Source organism: Oncorhynchus nerka, linkage group LG12 (assembly GCF_034236695.1).
Source record: "Oncorhynchus nerka isolate Pitt River linkage group LG12, Oner_Uvic_2.0, whole genome shotgun sequence".
Classification (NCBI taxonomy): domain Eukaryota; kingdom Metazoa; phylum Chordata; class Actinopteri; order Salmoniformes; family Salmonidae; genus Oncorhynchus; species Oncorhynchus nerka.
Window position 1 is genome coordinate 22,203,881 of NC_088407.1, and position 20,296 is coordinate 22,224,176.

Consider the following 20,296-nt stretch of genomic DNA (forward strand, 5'->3'; position numbering starts at 1 on the left):
ACAATGATCTAGAGTTTTACTAGCCCTGGTTGCGCAATCGATGTGCTGATACAATTTAGGGAGTCTTGTTTTCAGATTAGCCTTGTTAAAATCCCCAGCTACAATGAATGCAGCCTCAGGATATGTGGTTTCCAGTTTGCATAGAATAAAATAAAGTTTGTTCAGGGCAATCGATGTGTCTGTTTGGGGGGGAATATATACGGCTGTGATTATAATGGAAGAGATTTCCCTTGGTAGATAATACGGTCTACAGAAGGACTTGAGTTCCTGTATGTTGTTATGATCACACCACGTCTCATTAATCATAAGGCATACCCCCGCCCCTCTTCTTACCAGATGGTCGTTTCTGTCGGCGCGATGCATGAAGAAACCAGCTGGCTGCACCGACTCCGCTAGCGTCTCTCAAGTAAGCCATGTTTCCGTGAAGCAAAGAACGTTACAGACTCTGATGTCCCTCTGGAATGCTACCCTTGCTCGGATTTCATCAACCTTGTTGTCAAGAGACTGGACTTTGGCGAGTAGTATGCTACGGAGCGGTGCGTGATGTGCCCGTCTCCGGAGCCTGACCAGAAGACCGCTTCGTTTGCCTCTTTTACGACGTCTTTGTTTTCCGTCACCAGCTGGGATCCGATCCATTGTCCTGGGTGGAAGGCAGAACACAGGATCCACTTCGGGAAAGTCATATTCCTGGTCGTATTGATGGTGAGTTGACGTTGCTCTTATATTCAGTAGTTCCTCCTGACTGTGTGTAATGAAACCTAAGATTACCTGGGGTACCAATGTAAGAAATAACACGTAAAAAAACAAAATACTGCATAGTTTCCTAGGAACACGAAGCGAGGCGGCCATCTCTGCCGGTGCCGGAAGTATCGAGGATAGACCAAGAGTGCAACATGCAGGATAGCTGGACTGCTACAGGGTAGGCCTGTGTCCACTACTACACAAGCTGAAGACAGGACAGGTCTGGGCCGGGTTGGATTAGGTGTTAAGACAACTGTTTGGGCTAACCCAGGGCATTGCTCATCTGGGGCTCTGTATACGGTGCCTTAGGAAAGTATTCAGACCTCTTGACTTTTTCCCCAAAAATTTTACGTTACATACTTTTGTTTTTTCATCAATCTACACACAATACCCCATAATGACAAAGCAAAAAAGGTTTTTAGAAATGTTTGCTGAATTGATTAAAAATAAATAACCAAAATATTACATTTACATATGTATTCAGACTCTTTACTCAGTACTTTGTTGTAAGCTGTAGTTGTACAAGTGAGAGCTAGTTAATCTCTCTAAGAGAAGCCTAGCTCTATTACGCAGGGCACCTGCTGACAATCTTTCTAACACTTTCTGTGACCCTGTGAAAGGCTCAGCGGTCCCCTCCGCGACTTCCCCCGTGACTCCTCCCATGACCCCACTGATCCTACACGTGATGAACATCAGATTGTTCTCTTAGACCGAAGTGAGGCAATTCATTACTTTTCTATAGGGAAACTGTATGGTAACAATGACTTAGTTTTCCATAGGGAAACTGTATGGTAACAATGACTTCATTTTCTATAGGGAAACTGTATAGTAACAATGACTTAGTTTTCTATAGGGAAACTGTATGGTAACAATGACTTAGATTTCTATAGGGAAACTGTATGGTAACAATGACTTAGTTTTCCATAGGGAAACTGTATGGTAACAATGACTTAGTTTTCCATAGGGAAACTGTATGGTAACAATGACATTGTTTTCTATAGGGAAACTGTATGGTAACAATGACTTAGTTTTCCATAGGGAAACTGTATTGTAACAATGACTTAGTTTTCTGTATGGAAACTGTATGGTAACATTGTACATGGATGAATATGACTACTTTTCTATATGGCGAGTGTATGTACAGAGCTCCATGCTGTCCTTTTCCTCCACAGCCTCTCTCTCTCTCCAATAGCCACATGCTGTAACACCAGGCCCCTCTGACTGTCCCCATCCGAATCCCTACCTCCTAGCTCTTAGCTTCTACCACTCCCTGCCTCCTAGACCTCTTACATCCTGCCTTTCTCCTATATTTGTTCTGATACCTCTTGCCCTCGTGCCCAAGCTCATCCCTCCTTCCCTCTCTCCTGCCATCCCTCCCTTGCATTACTGAAACACATGTCCAAGCAGGTTCAACCAAGGGTCAACCCAGTCTTAGCGAATCGCTGATAGATGTGGCTCCCTAATCCTTCTTAGTAAAAAAGCACTTGGGACTATTATTAGGCCCTCTGCTTCGCGCTCTGTCAACCTCCCTGTCCCTCCCCCTGCTCCGCCCGAGGTGGACCAGGCCCATCTTCCTATGGTTCTATGACGTCGAGGTTTAGATTTTCCTACGAAAATGTAATGCTATATTAAAAGGATTAGGTGAGCCAAAATGTTGTAGCATTTTTATCAGCCTTTACATTGGTTGACTGTGTTAATAAATTACTTGTTATTACCCCTCTATGTATAGTGCTTATTTATGATGGCTTTTGAAGGCCCTATAAAGCCTTATGAATGCGCTATAAGGCCTTGTGAATGACCTTTATAAGCTGTAGTTGTACTAGTGAGAGCTAGTTAATCTCTCTAAGAGAGGCTATGTGGGAGAAAAGCCTGGCTCCATTACGCAGGGCACCTGCTGACAATCTTTCTAACACTTTCTGTGACCCTGTGAAAGGCTCAACGGTCCCCTCCGCGACTTCCCCCGTGACTCCTCCCATGACCCCACTGATCCTACACGTGATGAACATCAGATTGCCTCACTTCGTACGAAGAGAACAATTCATTACTTTTCTATAGGGAAACTGTATTGTAACAATGACTTAGTTTTCTATAGGGAAACTGTATTGTAACAATGACTTAGTTTTCTATAGGGAAACTGTACAGTAACAATGACTTAGTTTTCTATAGGGAAACTGTACTGTAACAATGACTTAGTTTTCCATAGGGAAACTGTATGGTAACAATTACATTGTTTTCTATAGGGAAACTGTACTGTAACAATGACTTAGTTTTCTGTATGGAAACTGTATGGTAACAATGACTTAGTTTTCTGTATGGAAACTGTATGGTAACAATGACTTAGTTTTCTGTATGGAAACTGTATTGTAACAATGACTTAGTTTTCAGTACAGAAACTGTATGGTAACAATGACCTAGTTTTCTGTACGGAATCTGTATGGTAACATTGACCTAGTTTTCTGTATGGAAACTGTATGGTAACAATGACTTAGTTTTCTGTATGGAAACTGTATTGTAACAATGACGTCGTTTTCAGTACAGAAACTGTATGGTAACAATGACCTAGTTTTCTGTATGGAAACTGTACAGTAACAATGACTTAGTTTTCTGTATGGAAACTGTATGGTAACATTGACCTAGTTTTCTGTATGGAAACTGTATGGTAACAATGACTTAGTTTTCTGTATGGAAACTGTATTGTAACAATGACTTAGTTTTCAGTACAGAAACTGTATGGTAACAATGACCTAGTTTTCTGTACGGAATCTGTATGGTAACATTGACCTAGTTTTCTGTATGGAAACTGTATGGTAACAATGACTTAGTTTTCTGTATGGAAACTGTATTGTAACAATGACGTCGTTTTCAGTACAGAAACTGTATGGTAACAATGACCTAGTTTTCTGTATGGAAACTGTACAGTAACAATGACTTAGTTTTCTGTATGGAAACTGTATGGTAACATTGACCTAGTTTTCTGTATGGAAACTGTATGGTAACAATTACTTAGTTTTCTGTATGGAAACTGTATTGTAACAATGACGTCGTTTTCAGTACAGAAACTGTATGGTAACAATGACCTAGTTTTCTGTATGGAAACTGTACAGTAACAATGACTTAGTTTTCTGTATGGAAACTGTATTGTAACAATAACCTAGTTTTCTGTATGGAAACTGTATGGTAACAATGACCTAGTTTTCTGTATGGAAACTGTATGGTAACAATGACTTAGTTTTCTGTATGGAAACTGTATGGTAACAATGACTTAGTTTTCTGTATGGAATCTGTATGGTAACAATGACCTAGTTTTCTGTATGGAAACTGTATGGTAACAATGACTTAGTTTTCCATAGGGAAACTGTATTGTAACAATGTACATGGATGAATATGACTACTTTTCTATATGGCGAGTGTATGTACAGAGCTCCACGCTGTCCTTTTCCTCCACAACCTCTCTCTCTCTCCAATAGCCACATGCTGTATTAACACCAGGCCCCTCTGACTGTCCCCATCCGAATCCCTACCTCCTAGCTCTTAGCTTCTACCACTCCCTGCCTCCTAGACCTCTTACATCCTGCCTTTCTCCTATATCTGTTCTGATACCTCTTGCCCTCGTGCCCAAGCTCATCCCTCCTTCCCTCTCTCCTGCCATCCCTCCCTTGCATTACTGAAACACATGTCCAAGCAGGTTCAACCAAGGGTCAACCCAGTCTTAGCGAATCGCTGATAGATGTGGCTCCCTAATCCTTCTTAGTAAAAAAGCACTTGGGAGTATTATTAGGCCCTCTGCTTCGCGCTCTGTCCCCCTCCCTGTCCCGCCCCCTGCTCCGCCCCGAGGTGGACCAGACCCTTCTTCCAACAGTTCTGTGACGTCGAGGTTTGGATAAGGGAATTAGGCTCACAGTGTGTGTGTGTGTGTGTGTGTGTGTGTGTGTGTGTGTGTGTGTGTGTGTGTGTGTGTGTGTGTGTGTGTGTGTTGCGTTTACAGGGACAGCACAATTAATTAGTATTTTGACCAATCCGATCAGCTCTGAAAAAGATCTGATGTTATTGGTCAAAGGACCAATTAATGGGAAAATAAAATAATCAGATTTGGTCTGCCTGTGTAAACACAGCCTAAGAGGATACCCCTAACTTCTTCACCACTCCCTTGTTCCTTCCTACCACGCCACAGCACTCTGTGTGGTGGAGTCCAAGCACTGCAGCCTGACATAGTTAATCTACAGATGGTGGGTACAGATGGTGGAATATGCCACACATCTCAATGTGCTACAGACAACTACTCAATAAAATGGACTCTTGAACAGGGCTTAACACTAGGGATATGCAGTTCATGAGACAACCCTCGATAATTACCACTCGGCTACAAATGTGTGTGGGTGTGTCAGACGCATTTGCGTGTGTATAAGTGTGTGTCTGTATAGCCTACGTGCGTGGGTGTGTTATCTGGACATGGGGGCAGGGATTCCAGGCAGTGTGTTCTACGGAATACTCGATCCATATGGATGTTGCAGGTTTCTGTTCTTGCTAATCCAATGAGATAACAGCATTACGGCATTGCCCGGCGAATAACAGGAAGGCCTGAAACGCATGCACACACACACATCCTTCAGCGTGTCATCGCTGGGTCCAATAGTGTATCGTCCTTAGCAATGAATTGTCATGCACCTGTATGTATTGACAAGTGCCCCAATTGACTTAATTGCCTTATCAAGTCCCCTACCACATCCCTCTCAGATCAATAAAGAAATATTATTTTATTGATTCATATGAGCAGACAGATGAATAGAATTTGATGGATTAGCTAAGCTGATGAGGGGCAATGAGCTCCTCCTGAGCCAGCGTCTTAACTCTGTACTGTTTACACTGGCATTCTACACACCCGCCTGGCCCCTGCAAGGACCTGGAGGTCACCCCTATGGAATTAGGAATTATAATACCAGAATGGACATGATCCTTCTTATGATGGTCCAAAGGTCAGCCATTTTTGTCAGAGAGTTGGTCCACCGTGGTTTGCAAGTGCCACGGTAAGATATTGTGTAAAATAATTCATTTTAAGAATGCCTCTGTACTCAGTGTTTGTTAGCTAGCTAGCCAGTTTTAGAGGAATGATTCCATTATTTTTTCAAATTAACTGTCAATATGTCAACATTCCATTCAAACAACAAAGTCAATCCAGGCACTGGCTGAAATCAGTAGCTGACAGGACTTAGACAAGTTGTGAGAGGGCATTTTCTGTTAAACCTTACTAATGCTTGTGTACTCAAATATCCTTCTTTAAGCCTCGGCATTGGGCTAGAGAAATCATATAAGACAGAAACGTGTGTGTGTAATAAGATAGGCCTGTTCTAACTGTTCTGTGTGTAGAATGACCCCATGATGTCTGGGCACTCAGCCAAGACCTGACAGAAACTGGTTCCTCAGAGCAAAGTGTTATATCCTGAACACCAGGGATAAGGCTGTGGTTCTGTTAGGAGCCAGTTTCTGGGTGAAAAGGTTCATGCTTGTGTGTATGTGTGTAGGGGTAGGACCATACATCCTCTGGGCCGACAGTCAAAGGAACTTTGCTCGCCCAACTTGGGGGAACCGTTGAGCTACTGTTAGAGGAAGTATGTCTGGAGTGACTTCCTGTCACTTTGGCACCTATTGTCCTCACTCAGTTGCGACAGAACGAGACAACCTTTTCATTATAGCCTGTACCCCGTAACCCAGTTTCGTCTCTCTCCACACACACACATACACACACATACACACACATACACACACATAAGATCATGTGTTTTGCAGATGCTTGCATAAGATAGCGTGACTATATAAGGCTTCCGGACTCTTTGTGCAGGGGGCTCTCACTTCATTCACTGTGTGTGTGTGGTGTGACCGGCTCCCATACTGCAATAATTGTATTAATAAAAGTAGTACCTTGACTGATTATTGACTTTGCCTCTCCTCATTATTAGTTAAAGGTAGAATTTCCACCACAGTAGGAAATGCAACCAGTACTGATGTTGTATCATATAATAGCACTCAGCTTTCCAAGAAAACAACAATTTAGACATTTATGGTCTGTTCACCTATATTTTGGAGGCTGTTTATACAGAAAAATTGGTTTAAAAAAAACAAACATGTAAATTGTATTTATGATTATATTACAATACTTTAGGTTGACAATAATTATATTACACAATGTCTGATACATCACATGCCTTAGTTTTATTTTCCTGCATAAGTAAAATCGGTATTATGCCTCTTCTGCCATTCATTCCAATTAGACTGATATGGATTTCTTCCTGACCAATATGACCAATATGTAACCATTCTGGAACTTTGAGTGTTTATGACACAGCCCCTCTTGGAATTTAATAGGATCTCTATGGTCGCCCCCTCCTCCGTTCCCCAGATAGGATATGAACATGTCATGAAATTTGAATTACAGGAAATTAGCTGTAAAACTGCAAAATTTTCTCTCTGACCCATGGCAATGTGTAGAATTACAGGAAATTAGCTGTAAAACTGCAACATTTTCTCTCTGACCCATGGCAATGTGTAGAATTGCAGGACATTTTCTTTAAAAATGCTAAATGCTAAATGTGTAGAATTGTATGAAGTTAGTTGCTTCCCTCCCTATACGTTCGGCTTTTACGTGATCTCTGTCTTGGTCTCTGTCTCTCTCGCACTCTCTCTTTCTTTCTCTCTCTGCCTTTGTCTCTGTCTCTGTTTCTCTCTCTCAGACATCTGTGGGACTATGTAATGCTCCAGACGACTGGCCAGACACTGTATGTCTAGGAGTTACTGGGAACAATGCACAGTGAAATACATTCACACAGACAGAAACAGAGAGAGAAAAACACACACACACCTACACACACACACTCAGACCCCTGCTATCTGCAACCTTGGTGAAAGGCATTAACAAAGACCAAGACAACCAATTCAATTGTACGTTGTAGTCAGTGCAAGACCCCACAGCAAAGCAATTAATGAGTGACAACAGATAAGTAGATGGGAGATGCTCAGGTGTTAAATCACCTGGGAGGAACACAAGAGAACAACATCCAAACACATTCAGATACAGAATGAGGAAAAAATGTAGTATTAATTATGGCAGGCCTAGCAACCGTCTACACCAGCAATCTGTTAGGAAACCAGCTGGGAAGTTGTACAATAGCACCTCTGACTGAAGTTTCCTGCGGGGAAACACAAAGCTATTTTATTTTTATGTTATTCTAGTCTTGTGCTGTTCTGAACAGTGTGGTTTTCCCTGGTCCGGTCATTAAATGTGGCCAGGAAAAACTCCTGGCCCCTACATACAAATTCCGTGGAGCACTAAGACCGTTCATGTCAGTCTAGAGAGAGGAGCTCGCCAGAAGGAGAGGGACAGAGGGATGTCACATATACACAGGGATAGAGGGATGTCACACACACACAGAGAGAGGGATAGAGGGATGTCACACACACAGAGAGAGAGGGATAGAGGGATGTCACACACACAGGGATAGAGGGATGTCACACACACAGAGAGAGGGATAGAGGGATGTCACACACACAGAGAGAGGGATAGAGGGATGTCACACACACACAGGGATAGAGGGATGTCACACACACACACAGAGGGGGATAGAGGGATGTCACACACACAGAGAGAGGGATAGAGGGATGTCACACACACACACAGAGAGGGATAGAGAGATGTCACACACACAGAGAGAGAGGGATAGAGGGATGTCACACACACACACAGAGAGAGGGATAGAGGGATGTCACACACACAGAGAGAGGGATATAGGGATGTCACACACAGAGAGAGGGATAGAGGGATGTCACACACACAGAGAGAGGGATAGAGGGATGTCACACACACAGAGAGAGGGATAGAGGGATGTCACACACACAGGGAGAGAGATGTCACACACACACAGAGGGATAGAGGGATGTCACACACACACAGAGGGATGTCACACACACAGGGATAGAGGGATGCCACACACATACAGGGATAGAGGAATGTCACACACACAGGGATAGAGGGATGTCACACACACAGAGAGGGATAGAGGGATGTCACACACGCAGAGAGGGATAGAGGGATGTCACACACACAGAGAGGGATAGAGGGATGTCACACACAGAGAGAGGGATAGAGGGATGTCACACACACAGAGAGGGATAGAGGGATGTCACACACGCAGAGAGGGATAGAGGGATGTCACACACACAGAGAGGGATAGAGGGATGTCACACATAGAGAGAGGGATAGAGGGATGTCACACACACAGGGAGAGGGATGTCACACACACAGAGAGGGATAGAGGGATGTCACACACACAGAGAGGGATAGAGGGATGTCACACACACAGGGATAGAGGGATGTCACACACACAGGGATAGAGGGATGTTACACACACAGAGAGGGATAGAGGGATGTCACACACACAGAGAGGGATAGAGGGATGTCACACACACAGAGAGGGATAGAGGGATGTCACACACACAGGGATAGAGGGATGTCACACACACAGAGAGGGATAGAGGGATGTCACATACACAGAGAGGGATAGAGGGATGTCACACACACAGGGATAGAGGGATGTTACACACACAGGGATAGACGAATGTCACACCCAGAGAGGGATAGAGGGATGTCACACACACAGGGATAGAGGGATGTCACACACACAGGGATAGAGGGATGTCACACACACAGAGAGAGGGGTAGAGGGATGTCACACACACACAGAGAAGGATAGAGGGATGTCACACACACAGGGATAGAGGGATGTCACACACACACAGAGAGGGATAGAGAGATGTCACACACACAGGGATAGAGGGATGTCACACACACAGAGAGAGGGATAGAGGGATGTCACACACACAGAGAGAGGGATAGAGGGATGTCACACACACACACAGAAAGGGATAGAGGGATGTCACACACACACAGAGAGAGAGATAGAGGGATGTCACACACACAGAGAGAGGGATAGAGAGATGTCACACACACAGGGATAGAGGGATGTCACACACACAGAGAGAGGGGTAGAGGGATGTCACACACACACAGAGAAGGATAGAGGGATGTCACACACACAGGGATAGAGGGATGTCACACACACAGAGAGAGGGATAGAGAGATGTCACACACACAGGGATAGAAGGATGTCACACACACAGAGAGAGGGATAGAGGGATGTCACACACACAGAGAGAGGGATAGAGGGATGTCACACACACACAGAAAGGGATAGAGGGATGTCACACACACACAGAGAGAGGGATAGAGGGATGTCACACACACAGAAAGGGATAGAGGGATGTCACACACACAGAGAGAGAGAGGGATAGAGGGATGTCACACACACACAGAGAGGGATAGAGGGATGTTACACACAGAAGGTATTAGTAGAGCTGTGTGTGTAAAGGATTCTGACAAGTTGATGTTTGAAAACAGGAGTTATGTATCTCTCTAATACGTCCTCAGTGCTCCTCCTCCCAGGGTTTTACTAAGATAAGGATCAGATCCGCTCTCTAAGTCTCTGCTCTCTCTGTGTCATCTGTCTGTCTGCCGGTCAGTCTGTCTCTTTCTCTCTCATCTGTCTATCTGCCGGTCGGTCTGTCTCTTTCTCTCTCTCTGGCATCTGTCTGTCTGTCTGCCGGTCGGTCTGTCTCTTTCTCTCTCTCTGTCATCTGTCTGTCTGCCGGTCGGTCTGTCTCTTTCTCTCTCTCTGTCATCTGTCTGTCTGCCGGTCGGTCTGTCTATTTCTCCCTCTCTATCATCTGTCTGTCTGCCGGTCGGTCTGTCTCTCTCTCTCTCTGTCATCTGTCTGTCTGTCTGCCGGTCGGTCTGTCTCTTTCTCTCCCTCTGTCATCTGTCTGTCTGTCTGCCGGTTGGTCTGTCTCTTTCTCTCTCTCAGTCATCTGTCTGTCTGCCGGTCGGTCTGTCTCTTTCTCTCTCTCTGTCATCTGTGTCTGCCAGTCGGTCTCTCTTTCTCTCTCTCTATCATCTGTCTGTCTGCTGGTTGGTCTGTCTCTTTCTCTCTCTCTATCATCTGTCAGTCTGCCGGTCGGTCTGTCTCTTTCTCTCTCTCTGTCATCTGTCTGTCTGCCGGTCGGTCTGTCTCTTTCTCTCTCTCTGTCATCTGTCTGTCTGCTGGTCAGTCTGTCTTTCTATCGGTCTGTCTGTCTCTTTCTCTCTTTCTCTCTCTCTCGTGCAAATCCATGGTCAGTACAGCACAGATTAGAATAGATTACCTCTTGTTTCTGTTAGTATTTAACCTGGTATTTATCTTGCATTAAATTCTGCAAAACCACTGTGTTGGAAGGTTAGACCCAGGCATGGCAGACCTGCATGTCACTACAGCCATTATCAACACAACACACATGCACACATTTACTGTCCTTCACTTATTGTATTTTACTTACTGTACCTCACTTACTGTACCTCACTTACTGTACCACACTTACTGTACCTCACTTACTGTACCACACTTACTGTACCACACTTACTGTACCTCACTTACCGTACCACACTTACTGTACCTCACTTACTGTACCACACTTACTGTACCTCACTTACTGTACTTCACTTACTGTACTTCACTTACTGTACCACACTTACTGTACCTTACTTACTGTACCACACTTACTGTACTTCACTTACTGTACTTCACTTACTGTACCTCACTTACTGTACCACACTTACTGTACCTCACTTACTGTACTTCACTTACTGTACCACACTTACTGTACCTTACTTACTGTACCACACTTACTGTACTTCACTTACTGTACTTCACTTACTGTACTTCACTTACTGTACCACACTTACTGTACTTCACTTACTGTACTTCACTTACTGTACCACACTTACTGTACCTCACTTACTGTACTTCACTTACTGTACCTCACTTACTGTACCTCACTTACTGTACCTCACTTACTGTACTTCACTTACTGTACCTCACTTACTGTACTTCACTTACTGTACTTCACTTACTGTACCACACTTACTGTACTTCACTTACTGTACTTCACTTACTGTACCACACTTACTGTACTTCACTTACTGTACCTCACTTACTGTACTTCACTTACTGTACCACACTTACTGTACTTCACTTACTGTACTTCACTTACTGTACCACACTTACTGTACTTCACTTACTGTACCTCACTTACTGTACCACACTTACTGTACCTCACTTACTGTACTTCACTTACTGTACTTCACTTACTGTACCTCACTTACTGTACTTCACTTACTGTACCACACTTACTGTACCACACTTACTGTACTTCACTTACTGTACCCCACTTACTGTACTTCACTTACTGTACCTCACACACAAGTCTCTAAAACAAACATGGTTGTGGGTGTTTTCCAGCAGCTCATCAGCCTATCTAACTGTGCATGTTTAGCAAGCTTTGCTGCCTTGATAGATCAAAATATATCAAAAATATTTGGTCACTCACAGCTGCTAGCTCTGACCAGCTTGTGTCCAAAGCTCCACATGAACTAGTGGGATTCCATTCATTCTGTAACTTATCCCTCTACTATTTGTCCCAGGGCCGGAATAAACCCGTTTTAAACAGCCCCTTCCACCATTAAATCATGTTTTTCCCTGGATGGGCATTAGAGAACAATAGAGTGATACAATGCAATACGTCAATAAAATAAGGCCTGGTCATGGTGGACCCATGGTTTGTACCAGGTGGGATGGGAACAGTTTTGATGGGAACAGTGAGATTCTATATGCAAACGTGTATCATTGGCCAAAATTCGACCTGTTTTCATCGTTGCTATAAAGTAATAATACCAACGTTGCAATAACATGGAAACTACGTTGACTCAACATCTTTATGCCAAGGCCTCAGAGTCAAGTGACAGATTAAGATACCTGTCATTATTTACATAAGTGAAAAGATAAACCCTTACTAACTTAAGTATTTGGTGGAAAATGTTTGTATTTTTGGTCTAAATTATAATTTCAGTCGGAGTCAAAGGTCATTTCAGTCAACCATTTCAGTAAAAATAATTTCTGACAAAGTAATTTCCGTAAAAGTCCATTCCGTTAAAAGTAATTTCAGTAAAAGTATTTTCACTAAACGTGGTTTCAGTAAAGGTCATTTCAGTTCTGGTGATTGAAGCGTTGTACTCCAGGGTAGCCCTCACCTAGAAGACATTCCTTTCTCACATTGTGGAATGTAACTTATCTACAACCAAATTCAAATGAAAAGGTAACACAATGAAAGGTGCTAACGAAGACAGTCTCGATGTGAAAGACAGTCATTAGACCCCGTTTGCGGTGCATCTGAAATGGCACCCTATTCCCAATATAGTGCAATAATTTAAACCAGAGCCCTGTGCATGAGTAGGGTCCTGCTATATAGGGAGAATACACTAAGTGTACAAAACATTAAGGAACACCTGCTCTTTCCATGACATAGACTGACCAGGTGAATCCAGGTGAAAGCTATGATTCCTTATTGATGTGACCTGTTAAATCCACTCCAATCAGTGTAGATGAAGGTGAGGAGACAGGTTGAAGAAGGATTTTTAGGCCTTGAGACAATTGAGACATGTGTGCCATTCAGAGGGTGATTGAGCAAGAGTGCCTTTCAACCGGGTATGGTAGTAGGTGCCAGGCGCACAGGTTTGAGTGTGTCAAGAACTGCAAAGCTGCTGGGTTTTTCATGCTCAACCGTTTCCTTTGTGTATCAACAATGACCCACCACCCAAAGGATATCCAGCCAACTTGACAAAACTGTGGGAAGCATTAGAGTCAACATGGGCCAGTATCCCTGTGGAACGCTTTTCGACACCTTGCAGAGTAGATGCAGCAACGACATTAGGCTGTTCTGAGGGTAAACGGGTGTGCAACTCAATATTAGGAAGGTGTTTGTAATGTTTTGTACACTCAGTGTAGGTTGCCATTTCTGCGCATTCCCAGACTAAAGGCGTTTCTCAAGCAAACTGAAAATGTAGCCTACTCTGTGGACTGATAGACAGAATAACAGAATTGAAAATGTATTAATATTGTAAGAGATTACGAGTGCATGGTATGAAAGTGCTCCAAATTGTATGGAGGTATTAACCGAGGGTCAATCCAAAATGTACTTTTAAGCTTTTATGTAAAACAAGGAGTCCGAGAAACCAATTGGAGAAAACACAAGCAAGAACAATTGGGGTGCACAGTCAAAGAACCATCCCGAAATGCAATGTGAGTGTTTCTTCTATAGCTGAGTAAATAATTTTAGCAGTGAACAGGAAGAGAAGTTAGTGACAGAGACAATAGTAACACAATTACGCTGCCTTTAGGGATGTATTTCCTGATATAATATGAACATTATCCCTCCTTGGAGCAGTTAAGCCTGCTAGAACAGACATCCCCAAGAAAACTCCATAGCGTGCCAAGGGTGCGAGGCTCCCCGCCGCGTTACATGGGAAGGGGGAGCCACCTGCTGGGCTCTGGGGAGAGGCGAGATGTTGCCTGAATGAGGAAGGGGTTGGACTTTACAGGTTATTCACCCGACTCAAATAGTTTATAGGTTCGCGTTTTCGTCATGGATCGTGTTCTGGAGGCAGCTCTGCAGTGGTCACTAGCTGGCACAGCCACAAAGTAATAACTGATTTTAAAAAATATCTGATTTTAAACCTAACCCTAACCACACTGATAAGCATAATGCCTAACCCTAAACTTAAATGTAAAAAAAACACACAAAAAAAACATTTTTGTTTTTAAGAATTTTTACAATATAGAACATTTTGACTTTGCAGCTGGTCCATCTAGCAGAAATCGCTCACGGAGCGGACAAGACTCAAGGACAAGACTTCTCCCAATAAACGTCAACTTGCAAATAGTTCGCTTTCATGTAGCTCTTGGGAGGCTTTTACGCACAACTGGCCTGGAAACTTTGTTTTAACTGGGAAACGGTTTAGGTAGCCCGAAGCATATTCAGACACCTCATTGAATAATTTGTCTTAGTACAAGTTGAACAGCAAAACACGCACACTATTTAATATATTTTCTGTCTTTTTTGATTAAATGAAACTGTTAAAAAGTATTTCCCGTATGTATGTTGTTGAGCAAATGTAGCCTATGCCTCATTGCCTGGGCAATTTTGATACGTGACCAAACTAATTCGAGTTACACCTGGGTCAACGACCATATCCTCAAACACATGGTGCTTAGGAATCCGCGCAAATGTCTTAACGAACTTCGGAACAATAAACTATTTACATGACTGACGTCATGTTATAAGAGCGCAATATCACAAGTTAGGCTATATCTGTTTGTGTGCATACGCTGCCCCCCCCCCCTTTAATAAACTTACTAAACTTATTGTAAAATCTATATATTTTTAGGCCCAATATTGTCGCGACTTCGATATTTCGTGTTAGTCAACTATAATAGGCTAGTGAATATAAATGGGCTTACAATGTCAAAATGTAGCAATATCTTACAGCATGGAAGGATTTGGGGCTAAATGACGCGTTATTAGGTGTTATTATGACGTTATTGGATGCGCTAAGGTTTAAGCTGCGAGCCTATTCCTATTCCTATTCCATTGAATTGAATTCGTATTAGGCTTGATCTCTTTAAATGATCAAATTAAGTATAGCATTTGATGAATTCAATCACTTCTTTTTGAATCGAAAGAAATCGACAAGAGATGTCATAGCAATGGAATGGGCATTTAAAAATATCAGTAAGTGATGAACATGTTGATGTAAACATTCTTCACAGTGGCCAAACCATCCATGACATAGTCCCACCTCTTCTTTTGTTTTGGCCTAACTGCAAAAAGAGGATTTGTGATGCCCTTGGTTTGAAGTTTACTGTGATAAAATTAGATATAAGATAGTTGTCATAGTTGTCTTTTTAATAAACGTGATGTGTCTTTTCGTCGCATGATTGTTTGTGTGGCTATAGCAAATTGGACATGGTCGACAATGGTGGTAGGTGAACCTTCTTCCTTTCAATATGAGGCTGCATGGAGATAGACTATACAACTAAATGTTGTAGATAGAATGTAGGCCTCTAGATATTTCATATTGTGAAATAAACTTGACTTTGAATGGAAATATTTGAACGAGGGCGTCACTGGATGAATACGAATGAGTTTGGCTAAACGTACTCAGAAATCAGAGTACATTTTTTTCCCAACGTGCACTTTGGTTATCACCGCCTCCTTGAAATGGAAAATGCTAATTAAATCGTGTTTCTGACCATCAAAGTTCAATTTAGCCTTGAGTTAAAGATGAGTTCGTATTGTATCCATAAAAGCTATTATTTCCACGCTAAATCCTGCATTTCACGAAAGCTCTCTCACAACGAAGAAGCAATGGGAATGGTTTCAAACCACACATATAGGCCACTGTACGTTGCGTAAGTGGACCTGGAAATCAAATAACCATATGGCTCCTTTGAAAGCCTTGATGCAAAAACTCAGAAATATACTAATAATAATGTGTTAAACTTCTATAGCGCTGTTCATAGAATCTCAAAAGCACTTCAAGAGCAGAGGTCAACCAATAGAGGCCACGTCTTTGAATGATACGGCTAATAGCTGTGGCTGCATCTCAAAAGTATTGGCTTGCTTTCCTCGTCTCGTCTCCTTTCCCTCATTGTCATTGATCTGTCTGTATAAGGGCAGTACAAATGCGCTGGAGAATAGTCCATTTATCAGATACGTGTAATAGTACACCTAAGTGTAGGCTAATTGTTCTGTTGTTGCTGTATCTATATAGTGTAGGCTAATTGTTCTGTTGTTGCTGTATCTACATAGTGTAGGCTAATTGTTCTATTGTTGCTGTATCTACATAGTGTAGGCCTACATACTGTATGTGGATCATGTATACATTCTTTGTTCATATATTCTGTCTGTATGTTCTGCTTATTGTGGTCAGCACTATGTCACCAGGTCAAGTTCCTGGTAGCATACATGTAAATGTACATGGTGAATAAAGTTGATTCTGATTCTCATTGGTCCTAAATCGAGGGAGATGCCGTTGAACTAGAAATACTTGGTCTTGAATGGCCCTTTCGACAAATAGGCTGGGGCCTATAGCGTCTCTAGCAAGTGTTTTCATTCACACCAACCATTTGACGATAATCAACCCTGTCACTCTCTCATTTTCAGGAATGAACGTACACATAGGTCTAGCCTACTAAATGTGTTGCGGAAATGATAACTAGGCATGTAACTAGTTTAGTTCTATAGGCATAACTCGTATAATTACACCAGCGGCATAGTAATGCATTAGTTGACAGAAAACATATGAGGTTCTGGATCCTCCATGTTATCTATCATATTTTAGTTGCCAATCGTTGTTTTCTGTCACACCGTGGCGTGGTTCTAAATGGAGGGAGATGCAGTCTTGGACAGACAAGTGGGGCCTATAGCATCTCTAGCAAGTGTTTTCATTCACACCAACCATTTTGACGATAATGAACCCTGTCACTCTCTCATTATCAGGGATAAACGTATAGGCTGCACATTACGTTAGGTCTACTAAATATATTGCGGAAATGATAACTTACCGTGTAAATAGTTCAGCTCCTATAGGCACAACTCCATTCAGAGACATAGTAAGGCATCACTTGACAATTGAGGCCATGGATGTTTTCCATCATATTTTAGTTGCCATTTTGTCCTATTCTTTCACACCGTGTTTTCTGTCATTCGCTATCATTGCTCGATCCTTCATTTGGAGGACACGGGCTATAGTATAGCCTACAACCATCCATCTTTCCCTTGTTACTGTTGTCTAGAGAAGTTTGTTTTATACAACACACTGTATCGTTGCAAAAAAAAGTTTAAATAATATAAATATATTAACATGATCGTTATTGTTATTATTATAGAATACTTACTGTAAAGCGCCGAGGGCGTGGTGGTGTTTGGCTGATGGGGCTACTATGAATTCCCGCAAAGAAACGTCAGCACTGACATTAGGTTATGAACTCGTAGATAGGCCCCAAGAATGGAGCCAATGCGCAAATGCAAGGCTATATGATGATGATGATGATATGGAGTTTCCGAATAAGACATTGGTCGTGTCTTAGATGTAATAGGTCTACATCTCGTGCTTCTCCTCAGTAGATACATTTAGTCTACATGACAAAAGTTAGGTATAAAATCATTCAGAGACATTATACAATAGAATCCCACTGAGCACACCACGTCATTCCAACTTGGATAATAGCGCAATATTTGTTTGAGAAGTTGATCAATGAGATTACCACCTATATTCACCCACTCAAAGTAACAGCCAAACGTTAGGAAATTCTACTATGTGCTATCACTAAAAGCAAATTCTACCATCTAAATTCTAAAACCACAACCAAATTCCAGTGGAAAAAACTGTCTGAATTTTTGGTTTAGTTGACACCCAAATGTCTATCAATGCGCTTTCAACCATTTAAAAAGGCACAGCAAAGTTCAAATGGGAATACCATGTCAGATATTTTATTTATACAACAGATGCATGTGTTTTCACTCTGCTTCATCTAATAACAGCGACAAATGACCTGGATTGCAGTTGAGATTACATTAAAAGTACATGGTGCAAGTGATCAATACCGTTCGAGATTTGCCTCAGATTATTACAGCAATTTTGAAGATCTCTCCACAAACCTGCGATGACCTATGCATGCTATCTTGAACCTGCACGCGTTATATGATTACATAATAAGACATTTATAGTTACAGTAACCTCAAAATGTGGCCATGGATGTGTTCCTCATTTTAAGGTTGAATGTTATATTAGTTTGTTAAATAACCTTAATTTTGGGCTATTTACTCTATTGCAAAAGTAATATTGAATAGTTTTTGGTTGACGACGCAACCAAATATCAACATTTTCCACTGATTTAGTTTGGCTTTAATTACAGTTTAATTCCAGTCCACAAATGAATAATTGATATGTTGGAATCACATCGCTACCAAAAAACAAAGTAGAACTAAATCAAATCAAACTTGAAATATCTCCTTCAAACTTGAAATATCTCCTTCAAATGTTGATATTTTGTTGCGCTGAAAACCGAAAAATTCAATATTCAACTCGGCAAGTCAGTTAAGAACAAATTCTTATTTACAATGACGGCCTTGATACAGTGAGTTAACTTGCCTTGTTCAGGGGCAGAACGACAGATATTTTACCTTGTCGTCTCAGGGATTCTATCCAGCAAACTTTCGGTTACTGACCATTTTAAATCAACCAGAGCTTGAAGCCCAAGGCCTATTGTATTGTCTATTCTTGTTGAATTATGGGTTGATTTAAAGCATGATAAAGTATGGTCACATTTAATTTGCTCTGTTAAACCTACTCTTTGGAATAACTTCGATAAAAACGAAATAGTTTCACGGTTGCTAAGTGGAGATCTTGGATGGGACACCAGAAGGTAGCTGTAGATAGATGAATTCAGTAGGAGGTGCTACCCAGACTATTGTTTTTCTTGGTTTAAAAGTACAAATTCAAACATATGTTATACAAGGTTGTATGTTACAATTTGGTTTCCACGATGACAAAATCCTGTGGTTGAAATTTTACCCTAAAAAAACTGTTTATGTTGATGACTTTTTTCAACTCCAATGAATTTTCCACGAAGATTCCACTTCACAATATGTTAACAAATGACATTAAAACAACGTTGATCCAACATGTTTGTGTCCAGTTGGATGTGACTGCACTGCACAGCGATTAGTTATAATGTATGATATAACCTCAGCCTAATAAGTTACCTTTTTCAAACCAATAAGCACACCACCACAGGGATAACAAAAACATGTTCTTTGAACTGGTAAAGAAACTATTTAAACATGAAACTCAAAATGTCTTTGGGTAAAATAAATGTAATCTAATATTTGAATATTTAGGCCTATACAAATTGGGACTCCTGAATGTACTCCATATTTGTCTTCATTGTTAAAACAGGATATCAATCTATTATCCCCACGACTGAGGAAATACTCTGTCAAATTATGTCTGTTTCTTACCTGTGTCTCAGACAGGTTCAGCTGCCTCGCCAGCTCAGTGCGCTCTCGGCCGACTACATACTGGCAGCGCTGGAACTCGAGCTCGAGCCGGTAGAGCTGCTCTGCAGTGAAGGAGGTCCGCGTGCGTTTTGGCCTGTCGAGGTCGAGACCCTTTGGCAACACGATCTCCCGGATGGTACCCTTAGCATCTGTGGATATTGCAGCCGGACAGTGTGAAATGTCACAATTACAAATAATAGTCTTAGGCTACTTTGCTTAACATTACAATTGCATATGCTGTTGTACCAATGTCATAATTCTTTGGACAGACCAAGAAAATATAGTTAAACATTGTGCTCCTTTATGGCACAAATGTGTGCTTTCATATAAGTAGGGCCCACGCTATTTTAGAATAACCTTGAAGTGATCATTCTTTTCAGTATGAGGAAATGGACGTGTAGTTTGCATGCTTGGGAATTATAGTGCAGGCTAGTCAAGTTACTAGGGAAAGAAATACAGAAAGGGCGTAAAATAGTATATATTGTAAGAATAACAACATCCGTAAATACAACTCAATGCA

The 20,296-nt window shown here is 41.8% G+C and overlaps 1 protein-coding gene across 1 annotated transcript in view; it reads right to left on the reverse strand.

Moving 5' to 3' along the window:
• The window catches only part of LOC115138877 (ventral anterior homeobox 2-like), a 38,069-nt gene that overhangs the window by 12,896 nt on the left and 4,877 nt on the right, over positions 1-20,296 (reverse strand). Inside the window, exon 2 of the mRNA XM_029676071.2 lies at positions 19,738-19,925. Within this exon, the coding sequence (XP_029531931.2) occupies positions 19,738-19,925 (188 nt within the window). The remainder of the gene's footprint in view (positions 1-19,737; positions 19,926-20,296) is intronic.